The sequence below is a fragment of the Ursus maritimus genome, unplaced genomic scaffold, assembly GCF_017311325.1.
Source record: "Ursus maritimus isolate PB19 unplaced genomic scaffold, ASM1731132v1 scaffold_28, whole genome shotgun sequence".
NCBI lineage: Eukaryota > Metazoa > Chordata > Mammalia > Carnivora > Ursidae > Ursus > Ursus maritimus.
Window position 1 is genome coordinate 34,484,383 of NW_024425341.1, and position 21,393 is coordinate 34,505,775.

The 21,393-nt window shown below is 50.2% G+C and overlaps 1 protein-coding gene across 1 annotated transcript in view; it reads right to left on the bottom strand.

The window, feature by feature from the left end:
• Window positions 1–1,196: 1,196 nt before the first annotated feature.
• The window catches only part of ENPP6 (ectonucleotide pyrophosphatase/phosphodiesterase 6), a 110,471-nt gene continuing 90,274 nt past the window's right edge, over window positions 1,197–21,393 (bottom strand). Inside the window, exons 7-8 of the mRNA XM_008710495.2 lie at window positions 9,982–10,105; window positions 1,197–5,134 (exon numbers count right to left, since the gene is read on the bottom strand). Coding sequence (XP_008708717.1) covers window positions 4,929–5,134; window positions 9,982–10,105 — 330 coding nt within the window. The 3' untranslated portion in view covers window positions 1,197–4,928. The remainder of the gene's footprint in view (window positions 5,135–9,981; window positions 10,106–21,393) is intronic.

The window sequence follows — 21,393 nt, forward strand, 5'->3', positions numbered from 1 at the left end:
GCAGGGTCAGGTGGGCTCGAGCAAGGGCAAAGTCAAGTGAGCACCCGGAGCTCCTTTCCAAGGGCCACATTACAGGCATTCTGTGTGGCCTCACCATGAAGCAGGCCACCCTGAGTCCTCCTGAATCACTTTGGTGACCTTCGGGACCGCTGCAGTGACGCTCCCTAAGAACCTGTCCTGGCCCAGCAAGCGCGCTGCGTGGCCCAGAGAAGAGACGCCCTAGCGGGTGTTCAGGGTTCAGGGAATCAACTCCAGAGCTGCTGTGGGTCAGATTCTGTGCCTTCGGACTTGACACACCATTTGCTTTCCTTTATGTAGCCTGCAGAGCACTTACAAGTGTAGGGCATTGGTGGGCCGGTCCGTGTGGTTCAGAGGTGTGGTGTTATAAGCCACACTGTGCGATTACTATCAGCTTTATTGTAATAAAGGTGATGTTTCACTCTCCATCTAGCAAACCCTGGAGCTACCTCAATTACATACAAAATTAGTTAGGAAGCAGGGATGCCAATTATTAGGTCCCCTCAAATCCTGACCTTTGACTGAAGGAGGGAAGGAGGGAAGGAAGGAAGGAAGGGGAGGGGAAGGAAGGAAGGAAGGAAGGAAGGAAGGAAGGAAGGAAGGAAGGAAGGAAGGAAGGGGAGGGGAAGGGACAAATGGCCAATAAGCACATGAAAAGATGCCCGCCATTATTCACCATGAGAGAAATGCCAATCAGAACCACAATGAGCTCTCACATCGTGTCTGCTAGGATGGCTATAATAAAAAAAGAAAGACATGATTCGAATGTTGGTGAAGGTGTGGAGAAACTTGCACCCTCTTACGCTTCCGGTGGGAACGCACAATGGTGCAGCCAGTTTGGAAAATGGTCTGGTAGTTCCTCAACAGTTTAATGTAGAGTTAGCGTATGACCCCACAGTTCAACTCCAGGTATGTTCCCCAAACAAATGCAGACTTATGTCCACAAAAATTCATACATGGATGTTCAGAGTGCCAATATTCAGACTATCCCAAAAGTGAGAAAATAAACAAATGCCCATCAACTTAATAATGGATAAATAAAGAGTAGCCACTCCATACAATGGAGTATTATTTGGGAATAAAAAGAATGATTGATATTGTATATTGATTCATGTTAAAACATTGAAAACATTATGCCGAGTGAAAGAAGACAGCCACAAAAGACAACATATTGTTATTCCATTTTAATGAAATACCTCGAATAGGCCAAACCTGTAGAGACAAAATGTAATTTAGTGGTGGCCCGAGACAGGTGCAGGGGGATGGTGGGCAGGAAATGGGGACTGAGCCACTAATGTGGATATAGAGTTTTTGGGGGTGATAAAAACGTTCTCAAAATTGATTGTGGTGATGGCTGCACAATTCTGTGACTCGACTCAAGCCATTGAATTGTACACTTTAAGTGGATGAATTATATGGTATATGAATTAAATTTTGATAAAGCTGTTATTCTAAAAGTATATTATGCTTAGTATATTCAAAATTAATCTCCCTCCCTCCCTTCCATCCATCCATCATCAAATCCATAAGCCTGGAACGGACTATGTTTAATCCATGGAATGAAGTATAATTATATCATCAGTTGGGTGATAAGAAAAGATAGCAAGCCAAAAATGAATCATTCTTTTAATTTGTGGAACTATAGACAAAGGGAATATCTGAAGTGTGAGCAGGTCTCCTTAATGAGATTTATTCTTTTTTCCATTCAACACTCATTTGCGGAACGTTTACTGAACATCTGAGGTGCTGTGCTAGGTGCTACTCTGTGATTTCCAAGCAACACACATAGCATGCTCTTCACAGCGTGTACCTGAGACCGCGTTTCACGTGTTTCAGAGCCAGTCTGCCAAGGCTACCACCTCCCCTTCTCCTAGCCAGTAGTTTACAAGAGCTGACTTTGGTCTATCACCAATTGTTTAAAAAGATTAAACACACAATCACATTTGGAAATCTTTTGATATTTACAGAAATGCAAAAAACACTTTTTCTTAGAAAATCCATTAAATAGGCCTATGTCTTCAACAATGAGTTTGTTTGATAGGACTCTTGGGAATCCTAGACTCAGGGGAATGGGGTGTAGAGAAGCCAAGTTTGCTCCTTTGGGTGCCTCTCTCCATCCCTGGGGCTTGCAGATCTGCCTTGGTGTAGACAGGGCTGGAAGCTTGACCCAGCTGGGACCAGTAGTCGATGCCAGTCCAATGGCCTCTGAAGAAACTGGCGGATTATGGAATTGCTGTCAGAAGACTCAGGTCTACCAAGGTCTAAGCAGAACCTCTCTGTCCGTAGAGCAAACGCAAACCTACAAGTACTGTCTGAGGTCCCCCCCAGATCCTCCAAACCGACGCGTCTGGAAGCAGTCTAGATGATGCTTACAGTCCCAGGAAGTTTGCAAATGGCTGTCAGTGACTGAACTCAGATGGATGTGGTTCCCAAGTTCTCTTTAAAAGTAGAGAGTTGGGACTCTATAATCAGGACTCTTCGAGGCTAGAAAGAATTCCCGGGGCCTGTTCTAATTTATGCTTAGGTCTTCAGAACTTAATTGGGTTCTGGAGATTAAACATTGGGCAGGGAAAGTGGCCATTCATCTCATCTTTAATCTAAGGTTCATTCCTTTGGTTTATGGTCAGTATTTGCAGGTCAATCCAATTATCTTCCCCCTGGAATTAGCAGTGAAGTAGCAAAATAATCGAGGAGAAAAGGTGTCCATATGTATGAGAGTTTACTCCAAAGGAACAGAACACATTTGGAAAAGAATTTTACTGGGGAAAGTAATGTAACTTCAAAAATCAAAGGGAAAAAAGTTCTAGCCAAATAATTAAGCCACTTAAACATGTGCATTATTTTAGGAAAATTTTTTTCTCCATTTGGTGTCTGAATTTTCTTTATTATTTACCAATATTCAGGATTCCAAAAGTATCTTACTCTCATTCATCTATTTACGATTATTTATTAGCTCCACTCTGTCCGACAAATATCTGAGATTTTATTACGTACCTTGAAGTTTTGAAGGCTGAGTGAGGGGAAAGTGGTCGAACAGAGCAGGAGAGACAAATGTAGGACCGTGTGCGTGTCTGTAGTCTCTTGACCGTGACGATCCCCGTTTCACTGAACCACTTTGGTATCTTTAGCGACCCTTCACAAGGAATGAAGGTGGGCTCCACTGAATTCATTAGATCACCATCCTTTCGGGAGAAAGGACACTTTGAACAATGGATGCCTGTTTCAACAGCCATTGCCCAATGTCGTGAGAGCACCAGTTTGCTTTCGGCCAAATAACAAAAGCCGATTTGCCTTCTTTTTAAATGATTCGGTGGTTTGCTGGCACTTTTAAAACACATTACATAAACCCTTAGAAGTCTTTTGTGATGACAGGTTTGGTATATGTATTTTTTTAAGTAGTGATCTTTTTGCTTTCACGATTCAAGGTGCAGAGATGCTCCCAGCCTTCTCGAATCAGGGTGAGTGTTGCTGCTCGTTTCTCAAGGCAAACACTGCACAAGGGCCTCAGCATCCTGAGGAGACCTGATGTGCTGTCCCTTCCTGGCAAAAGTCCATTTTGCAGATGTGCCCCATTTAGTGCAGAGTCACGGTTAATGCAGTGATCTGTCTGTGTGATTCCGATCGTTTGAACATGCAGTCATCCCTTGTTTCACAAGATTTCCTACAGCAAATCTGGGTGACTAAACTGAACACATTTCAGTTCAGGCTCAGTGGCTCTTCTGAGGGGTTACCAAAGATCTGAGGTCCCTGAGGTGGCACTTCGACCAAACTGTTGCCTAATCAAATGGCTAATTGGTTAGTGACTGGGATTCGGTTCCATCGTGTTCTCTCCATTCCCCACCGCCACCCCCACCATTTTCCTTGGGATTCTGGGTCCTTCAGGACACACTTGGCTGGTGTTATTCCACAAGCCTTGCTCCAAGACTACCGGTGCATAGAACTCAGGCTTAATGTGCCACATTCCAAGCCGTGATCTGAGGTTGCTACAAACACGTCCACGAGGCATCCGTAAGATGTGTAATGACTGTATCACTATATCGTTATAGCCTACACTCGGGATTCACACAGGGCGGGGAATCCATTAGTGCACGCACACACGCAGGGCCCACCGTGTGCAGGGCTCCGTGTTGTGACGGACTCTGCTGAGTCTCACAGAAGCCCCGTCTGCTGGAAGCTTTTCTGCTCCTCGAGGCAAGCAAGGCATGTTCGTGCGCTCAAGACCTTGGGAGGGCGCCCACATCTTTCACCTTGTTCTGTGAGTTCAATCCTTAGTACTTTTGATTGGTGATCAAAGCTAAGATAGGCCCTTTCTAGGACTTGGTATAAAATGAAAAAAAAACCCTCCATGGGCTGGGCCAGAAACAGAAGACAGCTATTGCTTTTATGTGGATTTCTTTCTTCTGGGATATGAGGATTGTAATACTGTCCATAACCCTGGATAGTACAGGATTATGGCCGTAGACCCCAAGGATGGCTCCTGGGTGTGGACCAGGCACAGACAAGGGCCTGCTCCGTGCAAGGCGGTGCAGAGAGGGGCCCAGGACTCCACGCGGTATCTACGCAAGGTCTGTTGGCCCAGGGGTAGGCCCCTACTCAGACCGTTCATCTGGGTAACTGCAGGGAAACAATGCAGAAAATGACATCTAGTTGAACCAAGGAAAAGCTAGGGTTTTCCTTACCTCCAGAAGAAACAAAGCTTGGGGTTTTTACTGTTTTTTTTTCTTTTCGTTTTGTTTTTTGTTTTTTTAAAGAAGTAAGGACTTTTATGTATGGAATCATCCAAGAACAGTATATTTACAATTTTTGTGGCCTTGATTGTGTTAATGAAGCTATTATTCGAACAGAAAATGAAAACCATCCCACCGTGGAGGCACACTCGGCTGAGTGTTTGGGGACAACAATAGCAGCGTCTATACAAACAGTAGGAGGAGAATCGAGACCAGAACACAGCTGCTCGGTCGGACAGACGGAGCCGAGCTGGCCTGGCCCTTCAGCATGCACAGCACCCTGGACCAGGACCCGTTGTTGGGCAGGGGAGCGATGCCCGTCACGTTGCACATGACATTGTAGACATCCACGGATCTGATTGGAGCAGCTCTGAAGTCGGATTTGAAATCTGAAAGGGAAAGGCAAGCAAACAAGTTGTCACAACCATTCCGCGGGCAGAAAGGGGCCGAGTCACAACACAGAGAATGATACTCAGGCTCCAGGCAGCTTTGGGACCGGAAATCAGCTCTGTCAATGGGGCGTGGCCAGTTCATGGTGAACTTGGAAGGGTATCTGGAAAGGGTGTCGCTTACAAAAGGAAGTTGCTTTCTATGGCTCATGGAGAGGAGTTTCTTTAAAAAGACGAATCAGGGGGGCGCCTGGGAGGCTCACTCAGTTAAGCATCTGCTTTTAGCTCAGGTCATGATCTCAGGGTCCTAGCCCCATTTTGGGCTCGTTGCTTGGCGAGGAATCTGCTCTTCCCTCTCCCTCTGCCCCCCTTCCTTCATGCTTTCTCTCTCTCCCTCTCTCCTCTCAAATAAATAAAATCTTAAAAAAAAGACAAATCAGCAGACCATCCTTGTGCATAACTGTGGTCCCTTCCTGACAACAGAGCTATCCTGGAAAGGCAGAAGGGCATCTCCAATTTTGCTGCTCATTTCTGCAGAGCCCTGGAGAGCAGATGTGGTCACAGAAGGTTGACTGTCTTGTTGAGCCCCCCAAACCCAATGACATACATTTATCCTCCAGAACATCTATGTAGCAGCAGCTGGTTGGCCAGGGGGGCCTCAGAGCCACTCATGAATGTTTCTTCCTTTTCCTGCCACATCGAGGTCTCGGGGCTTCATGAAATGTGACCTGTGCAGTTTGCTCAGTGCTGGCTAACTCGGAAGCAACAGCAGTGGTTTCTGAAGTATGTTTGGAGACTCAACTGAACATTCCTTGGGAGCCTCTCACTGGCAGATGAAATAACTTAGCCAGATAGAACACAAGCGGACTGGCACTGGGGTTAGGGACCCAGAGGAAGGCTCTGAGAGCTCCAGTGGAGAAGAGTGCGGTGCTGGCTTCCGCCCAGAGGCCGCACCGAACCCCAGCGTGGACGCAGGCATGGAGAGGGCAGGGCTAGCCGTCCACAGCCTAGCGGGTACGGAGGATTTCTATCAGGAGTGCACCTTCTCCTTCTCCTTCTCCGCAGGAGGCAGAGAAGCGGCTGAATGCCAAGTACTTGTCCGTGCAGAGACGGAGGGTAAGAGGTGAGTAGTGTACTTAGCAGTTTCCCTTCGGGGTCCCAAACCAGAGCTCCGCTGAGCTTGAATTCAAGAAGGAGATTTTATCCATCCATAAAGGCCTCTGTTTGTGCTTTTAGTCCAGGTAAGACTTTGAGAGGAAATGCCTGGTTTGGGGGCCGTAGGGCCAAGTTTTCTACCTTAGAAAATAATCCTGTATAATAGCTTTGCTAAAATGATCACACGTACTTTATTTAAAAAGCAAACAAACACCAATGGCCACAGAGTCTAGAAGGGGCAACACCAAACCCTGCTCTTATGTCAACCCTGAAATTACAAACACGGAAAGAAATTCCATTCCGAAAACTCTCCCACGGAGTATGTTAGATCCAGGCCAACTTCCCAAGTGATGGGTTTTGCTCACTTTGGAGAAGTAATGTTGACTTTAGCATAAGAAGTTCATAGGCTCTACAACCAGCCCACAGCCACTCAGTAGCTGGATAAGCTCGGGAAACGCACATGGAAGTGGTCCCCAAACCGTCGTTCCAGGCGCACTGCACCGCTCGATAAACGGTAACTATTCTTAGTGATAGGCGCGTAGAATAAACAGCCGGCAAGGGCGAATTATGGAGTGAAACTATTCACCCTATAAATTATTTGGAGGATTCAATTCACTGTTGGGGCAGGAAGGATAAGGGATAAGGCGGCATCACCTCCTGGTAAAAGCTAGTCGACATCCAGAGCCTCCCTGGAGAGGAGATTCCGGACTGCCCCAGAGTCCCAGCCCCTCTTAATGTCAGGGTCATTACAAGTAGGTGAGGAGGGCGGTCAGACCTCCCCAGAGAAGAGTCAGCCGCGGTTTGCGAAATCGATGGAAAGGTTGTCCCAGTGATGTGGCAGCAACTCCTGTCTCCTTCCGACTTGCCACGGACCTGGACATGACGACCGCACTGCCCCACTACACGGTGGCCGTGTCCTTGTCACGCGTGTGGGTGGGGAGGGTGTGTGGGTGGCGGACAACAGTAAACCCAACATGTCCTTCCCCAGCCTTCCAAATGCCCATGTCTTTAACACTCAGCAAGAAAAACCGAGATCAAGCTCTACTGACAAAAAAAAAAAAAAAAGAAAGAAAAGAAAGAAAAAAAAAGAGAAGAAAAAAGATTTTACATTAAAAGTACAAAATTAAATCCTATGTACGTAAGCAGGAAGGAGAACTGGGTTTTCCCTCCCACTCTATCTGGTTCATGACTTCCTGTGCTGCAGTGCTGGGACTTTGGGCCCAATGAATAGAGGATCCAGGCTAGAATGAGAGCTTCCAGAAAATTCCTGAACAGCAGAACAATAACAGATCCAGTTGGGGAGGACCTGGCCAAGCTGTGCTAACTCAAGGTGCCATTTTGAACCTGGATTGGGAATCCAGGTTATTTCCATGAATTTAAATTTTGTGGACACTGAAACTGTTTTTCCTAAAGAGAGAAGGTTCTGCTGCCCCACGCCATGCCTGGCCACCTTGGGCTGCTTTCCGGGTGAGGCCCACTAGCTCACAGGCAGCTCACTGAATCACACTCCTGCTGGCTTATCTTGAAATGGGGAGTTCTCCAGGGCAAGATTAGGTTGTTCAAATTAGAAACTGGGATTAAGCAGAGAGAGGCTATCTTCCAGAATTATTTCCTTTTCTTCCTGCTGGACCAGACTTACTGACTTCTAACGCTGTATCTGGGCGGCTGCAATGACGCCCAGCTTCCTCCCTAAGCGAGAAGCGCATATAATTAATGGGGGGGGGACGTACCTTTATCTCAAAGTGCAGCTAGATTGCTATTAAAGGCCTCACTCTTAAATTTTCTTCTGAGTAAACAGTCAGTGTGTAAAGCTGTTCAATTTTTCATGAGAATTGGAGCCAGAAACGTGATGGTTTGCGGGAGACTCTCAAGGCAGTATCTGCCTGGAAACGTTTTTGCAATTGGCCCAGTCCATTTTCATCAGGGGTCATCTATCTGTCTATAAAAGGCTTAGGCTTTTAGTTTTAAAGGAGCATATGACGGAGGCTTTTGTTGATCAACAAACTCTCCCCTCTGAATTTAAGCTAATGTAGCTTTGGGTACTTTGTTTTTAAAATTTTGGTTTGAAGCTAGATTTGCTTCCACTTTAAAATATGCCTGAGACTCTTGTTTATAAACACTCCTTCCACTGACAACTGTTTTGCACTCATGGTCTTATTTCTCTTTTCTAAGGAAGGAGGAGGTGATGCTTTTGAATGAAAGCCCTGATGTTTAATGTTCTCGCATATAAAGCCCGCAGCCCTGGAATGTCTCCAACCTAATCTATCGAACACGGTTGACCTCAACAAAGTCCTTAGGGCGCCATCCCTCATTCATTATGTTTTTGAGCTCTTTGGAGAATTAATGTTGAATTTAGTAGAAGAGCTTATATCTGCCCTGAGGCTCGGCTGACAGGCAGCACCCGATAACTACCACTGCTTGATGGCAGTGTGCTTGGCCATCCTCTGAACTGTCTTAGGCCGGTGTTGGGGACCCAGGGAGCACTCTGTCAGTGTTTGCTGCTCCTGGTACTCACGCCTACTTCCGGACCTGGCAACTTGGATCACCTATGGGAAAGGACCTGGACCGGTGTGTTCCCTGTGCTCAGGCGGCCAGGGGCTCCCAAGGAGCATGCAGAAATGGACACCTAGTTGTTCTCGGCAGCTGTTTTGTGGTAAGTAGAGTGACCCAAGGCAGATGGAATGAGAGGCGTTGACAGAGATCTTTGTCTTGCTGCCTCAAGACGAAGAGCAGACCTTCTCGGCATGGCTTCTAACCTATACTATGAAAGGGAAGCACGGACTGTCGTGGGCTGGAACATTCTGATCTAGATCCAGAAAACAGCACTTGGAATATGATGTCAGGGTAAGTTTAAGGAGAGTGGACAGTAGTAAGAGAGAAGACTAGCTAACGAGCCAGTCAACTGATGGTTGATGGCTGCCGTTCAATGCCTCTCCTGCCTCTGCTTTTTTTTTTCTTCTTAAGCAAGAAAGGGGTGTTTGGGTCATAGAATCATCTCCAGAGTGTTTGATAAACTTTTCCACAATGTGAATTTACAGTACTCTGTCAGTTAAAGCAAATGACCAAATAGACCCTCTCCATCCCCCCTCTATTCCAGCCTTAGAAATTTATCTGGTCAAGGAAGGCAGAGTAGATTTGCTTTCATCCAAGACATCCCTTGGCCTTCTGGCTCATTCTCAAAGTCAGTCTCAAGGTCATTTCCTAGCCTGGCCTTGAGCACATCCCAGCTTCTGGTCGGGCCCTAAACCGAAGGACCCCACAGGGGTGGGTACTCTAGGCAGGGAGGAGCTGCGGGAGAGTCAGACCCTGTGAAGTGATCACGTCAACTCCGAGACCCACAGCCGTCAGCAACCTGGTGTCTGATAAGCTCTCCTGGACATCGGATAGCTGTGAAATAACATTTTGATGAATTAAGTAAAAAATGAATCACAAACATGTGGAATACATTTTCTTCACTGCACTCAAGATTTAAAATTTACAAGGAAAAGTATTTGGCCACATTTGCCAAACCTAAGCAGCATTTGAAAGCAAGCCAGCAAAAGATGTTTCATGGAGACCAGCTGGGTTTGCTCAGCCTTGCTCATAAAGGGCATCCATAAAGAGATCACTTCGGCCTTTACTAGTGCTGTCAGCCCCTCTGGAGACACTGCCTTGGGAACGGAGGACAAAGCATACGGTCATGTCTTGCCTACCGGGTCCGAAGGCCAGGAAGATGCCCCTCATGTCCATGAGCTCGTTGTCATAGCCGTGCCAACCGTGCTGCCAGCCTTCCCTCCTGCCGGTACTGTTCATCCAAAAAGGAAGTGTGTCTCGATTCTGAAAGCAAGCGAGGCAGTTACATTACACCGTGTCCCAACCGTCGTGATGAGTGAGCATCTGGCCCAAACTACCACCCAGCGTGGGGGTTTCCTTCTCAGCGTTCTCCACTGGGGTCATCCAACCTCAGCTGGATCGCGTCCTACTCCAGGAAGCACAGACCTTTGCAGGCAGCCCCTGAAATTGCCAGAGAGCTCTAGTTATGAAGGTATCTCCTTAGCTGAGCAGAACTGTACCTGTAATCAGTCTGAACACCGCTGTAGATGTTAGAGAGAAGGGATGTTAAAGGGTATCTATGGTAGAGTGAAAAGTATATTTGGCCTTTGTCCCGGGTTCCTGGTCCCCAGCTCCTATAACCCTTGGAATTTCGGAGTGATAGGGGTGTTTTTTGTTATTCATAACGACCCCATATCTCCCATAGCTGAGGGTCTGTTAATGAGATGGCTGACTGGGGCTGGGGACTGGGTAGCTTTAGGTCACTGGAGGGACCAGCCACGTGACGGAGACGTCCCCTGACTTCTAAGACTACATTCAGTCTCGTGGCCAACGACGGAGGCACCCGTGCCTATGCAGTGAAACCCATACAAAAACCCTGGAGCAACGTGCATCAGGGAGCTTCTGGATCAATGAACAAACCAATATGCTGGGAGGGCGGTGACCCCAAAGACGGCCTGGCTGCTCTGTGTCCCTCACCCACCGTCCTTTGCTCTACAGAAAGCGTCCCTTCCACTGGGCTCTTCCTGAGTTGTAGCCTCTGTAAGGAAACTAATCACAGTTAGAGCCCATTTCTGGGCTCTCTGGTCCATTCCGGTCAGTTATCAGAACCTGCAAAGGGTGGTGAGAACCCTCTGGTCTGTAGCCAAGCCGGACACTAGCGCGGGTCAGAGAGTTGTTGGAAAACTGTCTCATCTAATCACCTTGTTGTTCTAGCAAAGCCGTCGAAGCCCAGAGGCCTTTCTACCCCCACATCCCACCCCATCTTTCCTTTTCTCGAGCTCCCCCCTCAGGAGCAACTTGGAATAAACTAGTCCCCTCCTCTCCTTTAGTCGAACGCCTGCAGATGGCATGGCCGTTCCTCTTACCCAGGCCTTTTACACCTTCGTTTCCTCCAGCAGTCTTCACTTGGGATGGGCTCCAGAACCATCTCTTCCCCGTCACCCTCTCTCCCTCAGAACTCAATTTCCTTAGACGGCAGATGCCGTGCGACAGCCGTGTCCTGAGGAGGCCACAGCCAGCTGGCTCACATCCCCAGCCCTTCCCCGCAGACGGACCATCCGTGCCTGACGTTCCAGGCCCCTCTGCTGAGCAGGGTCTGAGACCACGAACATTTCAGATGCAGGAAGTAGAAGCGCCTGGCCGTGACCGAGGCAGGGAAGCCACAGTGCCGGCCATCGACAGGTCGGCTCCTCCGACACGTAACAGTACCATCGGTTCAGTTCGCCAAGAGCCTGCGCCAACATTCGCTTCACCGGCACCACATCCCGGTGTGCATGACGTTCTTCCCACTGCACGGTGGAAGGAACTAGGGCCCAGAGAGGTTAAGGGACACTCTGAAAGCCACACAGCAGTGGAGAGGCAGGGCGGGGATTGGAACCCAGATGGGCTGTCTCCCGGTCCTCGTGCACCTCGTGCCCCATGGGTGGAGGTCACTGCGGGGCTCCTGCCTGTCCCTTGCCTCTTGACTCACCGAGTAGCAGCCAGTTCTCAAGAGTCTAGAAAAAAGGTTTTAAAATTGGATTCCAGTTTGTTGCTTTCTGGTTCTGCAAGCTGGTTCGGATCCTGGGCAAGCTACTTCTCGGAGCTTCGGTTTCCCTGCTGGATATGATGATACCCGCCTCCCCGTTTCTGGAGGAGGACATGACTGTGCGCGACGTGCCCGGCACATACCAGATGCTCAATAAATGGCTACGGGGGTCACCAGACGCCGCTGGCTGTGGGGCGAGGCGCTCTGGCCCCGCGCAGTAGGGCGGTGATGCCTGCGGGGCCTGAAGTCCCCTTTGCTTATTTAGCTGTCATATCGCATTGCACACCCGTCCCATCTCACCCCATAAATCACTCCCTCGCTTTCCAAATCACACTATTTCCCTGACTCTCCGTTTCCTGAATTTCCATCATCCCTGTCCCCCCTTCTCCCGCTGTAGCTTGTATTTTTCCATGGGAATGTTTTTTCTTACTGCATTTCTAACCTGTGATACCATTTTTGTTCTCTGTCTATGGTGGTGATCACAACACATCCCAATTTAGCGTTGTCAGCTAACTGGAGGTGTCGCTTCCCTCGCCAGGTCCCGGCAGTGATTCCCGCAGCACCAGGTAGAACGTTCTGTTACTAACGACTTCACCAGCTATGACCCCACAGGACACATGTGCCCCATGACAAAGGGATGGATGGAAGGGAGACGAAGCCTGATTATACCTGATTTACAAATTCCAGTCCGAAGTCCACAAATACATACAGCCGTGAGAACCTCGGCCTGAAGATAACTGGGGCTTTGTCTGATCGTAGGTGAATGCGTTCGTTTTTGGTAAGGTGACAAGTCGCTCCAGTCAAACACCTGTTCTTACTGATTTTAAAAAGTAACAAGGAACCGGCTGCTTATGGGAGCAGCTCACCATCTCCGGGCAGGGGCTGGACGCGTTACACTCCGCGCACAGCCTTAACTGCAGAATGGCGTGCGATTTCCTCCCTTCCCTTTCCTGGCGGCTTCCCCTGTTTCTGTTGCGTCCCCCAGACTGTCACCCCAGATGCATAGAGATGAGGTCCTACTGATGCGTGTGTGTCCAGACCTCTCAGCCTCCAGAGCGGAAGCCCCCAGGCTGCGGACCCTCCGGCTGCTGGTGAGGAGAACTCATGCCAGCCTGACTCTCGCGGGTTCAGGGACTGCCCCACAGAACCGCCTGGTGACGTGCAGAGGTGCCCAGACCCTCCAGGTTGGGTCAAAGCTGAGACAGGTGTAGAGAGTGGGTGTGTGTGTGTGTGTGTGTGTGTGTGTGTGTGTGTCCACGGGGAAGGGGGAGGGCAGGGCTCCTAAGTTTGGGTCACTAAGAAGACTGGGCTCCTGGTGGGGTGGGCAGCCAATTCCCAGGAAACACTGGGTCCTCCAGCAGCATGTTGTAGAAACCCAAAGAAGGGCCCCACCTGGAAGGGGTGGTTCCCTCTAACGAATAGGTGAGGGAGGGACTCTAGACGGAACAGAGTCTTGGGGAGAGGAGCCCCCGGCAAGGGGGGGAGATGTTCTTACCCCTCATGGGAGAAGGCAGGGATTTAAGAGCTGTTCACTCCGTGCTGCAGCTCGAGGGACTTGCGCGGAGCTCTGAATCTGTGCGGGGCTCTCTGCAGGCTTTCGGCTGAGAGGCACAGAGGAGGAAGGCATTCCTTCCCCGGAAAGAGCTTACCGTTAGCGAGGAAAGACGAGGGGTTACGGCTTCTGTGTCCTGAGGCCTGAGCGGGCCGGGACAGGCAGTGAGGTAGGATGAGGCCCTGGGGAGGCCTGCGGTGAGAACCACTGTCCGTGGGGCGGGCGAGCGTGTACTGCAGGGGGACCCACTGTGACAGGCCACCCAGGTGGCTCCAGCAGAGTGTGGGCAGGCCCCGGGCTCCTGGGAGCTCTGGGCGTGGGGAAGGCCTGGCAGAGAGAAGGCCGGGCCAGGCAGGGAGAGCTTGCAGCAGCTCGGACGGCCGGGAGAAGCATGAGAAGGAAGCAGCCACGGGAGAGCAACGCTGGCAGGCGTGAGGAGGGGACAGGGCTGCCTGAGGTGCCTGCCTGAGGCCGTCTGCCCAGGACTGAGCGGCTGCAGGGGATGCAAGACTTCGGGACAGTTCGAGACAAACCAGGACGTGGTGGCCATTCTACACTGAACACTCTCGGAAATTTAAATGAAATCTTCACCAAGTGTAATTTGTTCGGCACGTTCCAGAGCTTTCCGGGACCCCTCCCCCACACACGGTAGGTAGCTGCACTCGGACCTTCCTTCAATGAGCCACTAACCTAATTAATCATTTCTCACAGGAAGGAACCAGAAGTAGCTCCACAGGAGGAAACACTGTGAGAAACGGTTATTATGCTCATACACTTGTGTTCTTCGACCTCGGCGTCTGTACTCCGCTGCCAGCTGACGGGGAAATGCCTATAATCAGTTTGCTTGGATTTGGGAAGCCAGCGGAGTCTTTATGAGATAAGAGTCATGGCTTCCAGACTAGCTCTTTGTCTCAATCATTCTTAGAATTAAAAAAGAAAAAAAAAAAAAGCACTCCTACCTCAAAACCTGGAGAGCTCACTGTCTACACTGCTGGATCCCAAGCCTGGCCATGCACAGACTGCCCTGAGCTTATCCTGGGCCCGACTTTTGGGTATTTGCTTCAGTAGGTCAGGGTAAATCAGGGAACCTCTCTGTTTAATCACCTCTCCCCAGCCGATTACGATGCATAGTCAGGCCTGGAAAGCCCTGGAAACCATTCACCTGGCACCCATCACATGCTATGTTAACTTATGTGTCCTTTTCTAAGGACGCTTCTTATTTATACTGGATTACCATGCCAAGGTCCGAGTCTGTGTCTCAGGCCCTTTGCGTGGCCCCAGCAGAGCTGCCTGGGGCCTCCCTCCCCGAGAGAACGCAGGGTCTAAGGGGCGTACAATCAGTCACGCAGTCGGCTCCCAGAGGACTGTTCTCCACAGCAGGAACCAGGGCGGCCCCACCGGCTTATTCCATCCGGCCTCCAGCCTCATTGGCCAGTGCCTGTGGGATACTGGTTGTTAAAGTTTTTAACCATCACCCCTCTTTTCAACCCCTAAAAGTATAAATCTTCCAGGGAACTGGGGTCAGGCACCCAAGTTTGTCCCCTCCCTCTCTTGATGAGGCATCTCCCCGAATCTCCAGGGCTCTGGGGAACACAAGGGAAATCTGGTCAGATTAAAATAAATAAAATGTGAACACCTATCTAAAATTAAATCTACTTTATTCTCCTAGGACACGGTTATAAGAGGAACCTCCCACGTCCTGGAAAATACAATAAGCTTCTGACATCATCTCCGGCTGAAAGAGGCACCCAATACTATCCAAGTCAGGGGTGGCTTCAGTTCAAACTCTTGTGTTAGTGATGACAGTTTGGCGGGCTCGGGTGGTTTCGCTGATAGGGTTAAGTTTGACCGACGGTTTCTTTCTTTTTTTTTTTTTAAAGATTTTATTTATTTATTTGACAGAGACAGAGACAGCCAGCGAGAGAGGGAACACAAGCAGGGGGAGTGGGAGAGGAAGAAGCAGGCTCATAGCAGAAGAGCCTGATGTGGGGCTCGATCCCATAACGCCGGGATCACGCCCTGAGCCGAAGGCAGATGCTTAACCGCTGTGCCACCCAGGCGCCCCTGACTGACGGTTTTTATTACCGACCCCGTTTCTTAGATTTCCCCGTTGCTCTCTCTCGAGGCTTCAGGTTGGCATGAGTCAGGCTGCCTTTCTAACACAGAACCAAATTGCCCAGCCTCGGCCCTGGTCTGACCCTGGAAAGCCCTGTTGCCACACACAGCCTAATCCTTCGACTAGTAAATGTCAGAGAGCAAAGCCAGCAGGGCCCAAGAGGCACAGAATTCCTCGGAGTTCAGTGCAGGGCTGGAGAGCACTGCCTGGATGGGGCTCCTTTTTCTCCCTTTTCCCGCGGGCTCGTGTTTGCTGAAGTGTGCCAAGGGTGAGGAGGGCGTGCATGTGCTCCCCGACGACCCTAATCACCCCCAGAAAGTCCGCAGCTCCCAGCACTCGACAGCCCACTTCCTGAGGCTCAGTTACTTGGGCCTGGACAGCACCACTGCAGCTGCCACAAAAACTCAGAAGCCACGTTTTCCAGCTTGTCTTGATTTCCCCAAATATTTTGGGTCCACGCCTAACTGCCATTCAACCGCAGGCCTTAGAATTGAGCCTGGCATTCCATATCCTTGCCAGTTTTCAAAATAAATCTTTCCTCTGGAGACAAATATTGGCCTCCCTTAGAAGCTCGGGCCTGGATTAGCTGCATTTCTCTCCCCTCAGACAGGAGCCCAAGAGATCAAGAACGAACACCATGGTTCACAGCCCTTCACCAGGCTGGGCCCCAGCCTATCTTCCTGAGCACTGTGGCATGAGGGGGCCACCATCTAGGAGAGGCTACAGGACTCGGCCCCGAAGCAGGCAGGGAATCGGGGGCGGTGTCTGGTGAGAGCTGTTGTGTCCCATGCTTGTGCTCCAGCTGTGGGCTCGCTGAAGCTCGGAGAACTGCCATCGCTGGTCTGAACACCCTCTCCCTGTTGAAATCTCTTCTCGGACTGCTAATAATGAGCCCAAAGGAAGGGCTTTCCTGACTCAGCCGACCTCTCCCGTTTACTTGGTTACTGATTTACAAACTGACAAAGTGAACAGCCTGTGATAAGTAACCCGGGACCAACTGCCTTAATATTTATTAATTCACTTAGTAATTCATATTCCACAAACGCGCACCGAGCCCTTGCCACGTGCCACATGCCACGTGCCACGGAGGACAATAAGGGCGGAGGCGCCACAGGGCAGCCCGCAAGGAGTTTCCACGGCAGGCAGGGAGAGCACAGGAGCAGAGGGACAGATGGAGCACGTGGGGGAGTGGGTCCGGCTCTCGTGAGGATTCCGGGAGGGAGGAAACGAAGGGGAGAGCGGGCTGTTTCATGGGAGGGCTGGTGTTTGAGCCGGGCTAAAGGACAGGTGGGGGCCAGAAGGAGAGGGCGCCCCCAGGGTTCTGACTGATGTTACAAGAGCCTGCTGAGTACTGGCTGATTTCTTTAGGTACAGGTAACCCCCGCTTTCTGAGAGTTCGAGCTACACCACTTGGCTTTCACAAAAGAGCTACCACATTAGTAGCTAAAGTGAAAGAACTCTGAGGAGGGTCTTCGCTTCTAAGAAGAAGGGTGAAAAGCGAAACGGTGTTCAGCACTGGCTTTTGTAGAGACGGCAGGCCCCCAAGCCGCGGAGCGCACCGACCAGCTCCTTCCCTGACTTCGAGGCACCACCAGAGCTTCGAACTGTTACTGCGAGCCCCTGTGCTTTATCTTCGAATGATTTTGTGTGTCCATAGCAAGATGGGATCTAAGGTATCAGAAAAGCCTAGGAGAGGGCGCCTGGGTGGCGCAGTCGTTACGCGTCTGCCTTCGGCTCAGGGCGTGATCCCGGCGTTGTGGGATCGAGCCCCACATCAGGCTCCTCCGCTGGGAGCCTGCTTCTTCCTCTCCCACTCCCCCTGCCTGTGTTCCCTCTCTCGCTGGCTGTCTCTATCTCTGTCAAATAAATAAATAAAATCTTAAAAAAAATGAAAAGCCTAGGAGAGGTGATTTTCTGGGTTTGGGAACGCTCGAAAATGTTTCCATATGAAGTAGTGGTAACTGCTTCTTCGCTTTGCACCATTTCTGCCTACGTATGAAGGGTTTCAGAGGAACACTCTGCTTCTGGATAGCAGGGGGCAGGTGGGGGGGTGCTGCATATGGATGGAGGAAGGGGGGGATGGAAGAATGCACTTGAGTTTGGAGGAAACTACCCTCAGCATTTGCCCACTTTGCATTTTCCTGTGTTGCTCCTGACTATCCCACAGGCCAAGGACGCGTAGCATCACTGAGCCTCCCTCCTGAGGGCCCTTGGCCCACCAGATGGGGAGGAGCCCATGTCCAGCCCCACTGCAGGTGCCCCCTGGAGGGGGTGGGGGGTAGAGCATGGGCGAGTGAAACCTTGGGACTGGGAAGTGGGGTGGCTGGTGAAGGGTGTGGCCTTTGACCCCTGGCAAGCACAAGCAAAGAGGCTTCCACAGGACAGGACCAGGTCTTAGGGAGACAGATGGGGTGGGGGCAGCACTTAGGCAGCCCTTGAAGAAAGGAGCCTGGCAGGTGGGACAGGCCAGGGCTTGACCTAGGTAGGTGGCCTGGATTTTTCCACCCTCCATGTTTAGGCAGTCCTCTGGGAATACGGACGCCTCAGACTGCTGCCCTCGCAGGAGGAGCGCCAGGGCGAGGACCGGCAGCGGGCGGCAATCCAGTCCACACATTAAGGAATGCGGGAGCAGAAGCGAGCTGCGGGGAGCCGCTGGCCAGGGAGCTGGCTCTTCTGCGGCAGCCACAGCAGCCACCCTGGGTAACTGTGCAATTCCAGGTGACAGATGCAACCTGCTTCCCGGTCTTTATCTTTTTCAGGGACAGCTCTCTAAGTGACCGTTTAAAAAAATGAACTCGATTAAGTCTTCCCGGTAGAGCAGCGGCCTTAGAGTCTGTAAAACTTAGAGTGGTAGCAAAAAGTTGGTGTTTATATGGGAACGGCGCTGTTGCCGGGGAAGCCAAGTCTTGCATGTTGCGGAGTGGCGGCCGTAGAGGGAAAGGAAGGGGAGACGGGATTCTATTTTATTGGCCTCAGTCAGCACCAATTTGTCCTGACTCAGCTGTTTTTCTAATCGTGTCTAAATCAGCAAAAAGACTCCTCGGCCGTCCAAACCCAGACCCGGAGAGATTGCTTTCAGGCCTGAGAAGTTGGCCCTGCTGCACGCAGAGTGCCGTGTGGCGCGGACGCACCCGCACACGTGCCCTGCGGGCTGTGCAGGTCACGCTGCAAAGCACAGCGTCCTTCTGCCGCGTGGGGAGAGGCTCGGCAAAGAGCCAAGTGGGGGACGAACAGCGCGGCACGGAGCGGGAACAAGGATAGCGAGTGCGGTTCTCCATCCTCTGCAGTCAAGGAAGTATAATGAACAACAGAAAGATGTGAAAGAAAAAGGACCGAGGCAACGAGAAAGAAATGGTCACTCATCTTGACAATTTCTCAGAAGACAAAGAGATAAAACCCCATGTTTATCAAGGTAGAATCTGAAATTGTAATTTTTACCTGTGAGCCTTGAAAAGTCCATGAATTCAAGGACAGGAGTAAAGTGATAAAGGTATTCATTCATTCAGTCTATTCATTCAGTCCTGGTCATTCAGTCTAGGAAACTAAAGTACAAAAAGGAGTGACCGAAAGGCATCTAATTTCTCTCAGGACTCAGGGACAACCATGATTTTTCTGAGAAACATTTGTGCTTTTATGCGACAGACGCTCGAAGTTACATTAATGTATGTAACTGACGGTGCTTCCCTCTCTGAATTGGCTGCTTTTCAGAACTTTTCAGAATCGTATTTTTTCACGTCCTATTGATCTTCCTTGTGGTTTCTTTCTTTAAAAAAAAAGCAAACCAAACACTTTCTGCTTCAAATATTTAAACTGAATTTCCTTTTTGAGATGATTCTACATTTTTAAAAAGTTTTGCAAGTAATCGTCAGTCGTTAGGCATTCTTCCTTTCTGTTCTGGTGGCTTCTCCCCGCTCCCTAAGCCATGCAGTTAACTGGGTCCCCTGTTAACTCCCTGACTCAGCTCTGATTCACACGAGCGTCTGTGTGTGTTGTAGACCGTGTCGTACGTACAAAGATAATATAACGTAACGGACTACGTAACATGGTGTGTGATGGGCGTGTGGCCGGCTCCCAGCAGACACGTACGTCCGCAGGCTTCCCGCAGGAGAGCAGGTGCCTGGACCCTCAGTGCAGAGCGGAGGGGCGTGGGGAGGTCGGGGAGGCGATGAGGCCCCATCAGACTTGTCACTGGGCTTTGTGAGTGGGCCGCTGCCAGCCAGCCAGCACGTCTGTCCTCGTTCTCGTCTCAACTCCCTTCTTTGTGACTAAATTTCAGGGACCTTGCGTGCCTCATTCTGCAGCCTCTGCGTCTCAGTTGTCTTGTGACCGTGGCCCCCCGGTCCGCATTGCAGCATAGTGCTAGATCTCAGGACCAAAGCGGACTCGAGGCAGGAATTTTCTAGCCATGCTGCTGCTTCCGGATGAGACCTAAGGGGGGGCTTGCTAGTGGGGTCTCGGCAGAAGTGGATTAGCAGTGCAGTTAGAGAAGCTTAAGCATCAGGGCTTCTCACTCTCATGCGTCTCTTCTGAGTCCCTATAGCTAATTTTATTTTCATAATTACATATTCTTTTCTTAAAAAGAGACCCCTCCAAGTTTTATTATTGTCAGAGTCCCCTGAAACCGGCATCTGACTGATTCTAGGGTTATATTTTTGCTCTGTAATGAAAGTAGGAGACATACAAGAAGAAGCCACACCCCTTCTTTTCTGCTTTGGGATGACCTGAAGGGATGTGATGCTTGGGGTTGCAGCAGCCATCTTGTGATCCTGAAGAGAAAGCCAAAAGAACTGCAGAAGAACTGACTCGGAGACTTGATATGATTGAGATGACTGAGCTGCTGGATGAACCAACCCCAGAACGGTCTATGTCGACTTCTAGTTACATGAGGTAATAAGTCTTTACTATTTAAGGCACATGCATTCAAGTGGTATGTGAATGATAACCAAGGGCGTCAGGCTGATCTCCAGATCCCACCACTGTGTTTAAGTCACTCACTGGAAAACATGCATCTCCTTGCTGGGTGTGCTACTGCCAGGAGTCTTACCTTCCAGAAAGCACTCAGAGCTAGTGTGCCCATCCTACCCTACTGCGGGGTTTGGGGCCTCTCCCACTGGAATGGAGATGGCATCCCATTCGTTGTACAGCGAGTCTGGCTTTGCCACTCTCCCCACCCATGACTACTTTTCCATAAATTACCCCAAATCACCTCTGTCGCCCTCCCTACCATGAACCAGCTTCTTGGTGCACTGGTTTCAGCTCAATATGAGAAAGGAAACAGGAGATGCACATAATCATAGTGAGAAATGAGTGACAGGTAACGAGACGGACCGTCATCGTCTCTTTGCTTTGGAAAAGTCAAAGTCATTCCACCAGAATTTCCTAAACTGAGAAAGTTTCAAAATGCAAGCCCTTTTGAATGACTTGGGGAAGCTGGCTTTATGGAATACAGTCGAACAGGTGCCAATGCAGGTGACGCGACTGACTGCTCGCAGTCGGGTGTTCAGTGCAAAGCCGTGAGCAAATCACTGTCCATGAAAACGCCGTGGGCCTGGAATAATCTCACTCCGGGCAAACACCAAACAGTGTGATAAAGTGAAGACAAGCATGAGAGGCAGAGGGGCCTTCTTGGAAACTTACAGTCACATGGTGTGGAAGCCCACGTCCGCTGATTCGATGGGCCCCGCTTGGCCTCAGGACTGTGCACACTGACAGCTCTGACCCGGTCTGTGCTGTTTCCTTGGTGACCAGATGTTTTCTTTGAGAGCACACAGGAATGACTCAGTCCTCCTCGGTGACCGGATTTCATGTCAAGGAATACTCTTTCTTCCACAACGAGGTCCCTAGACTTCCACCCATCTGCCTGATCCGTGTTTCTC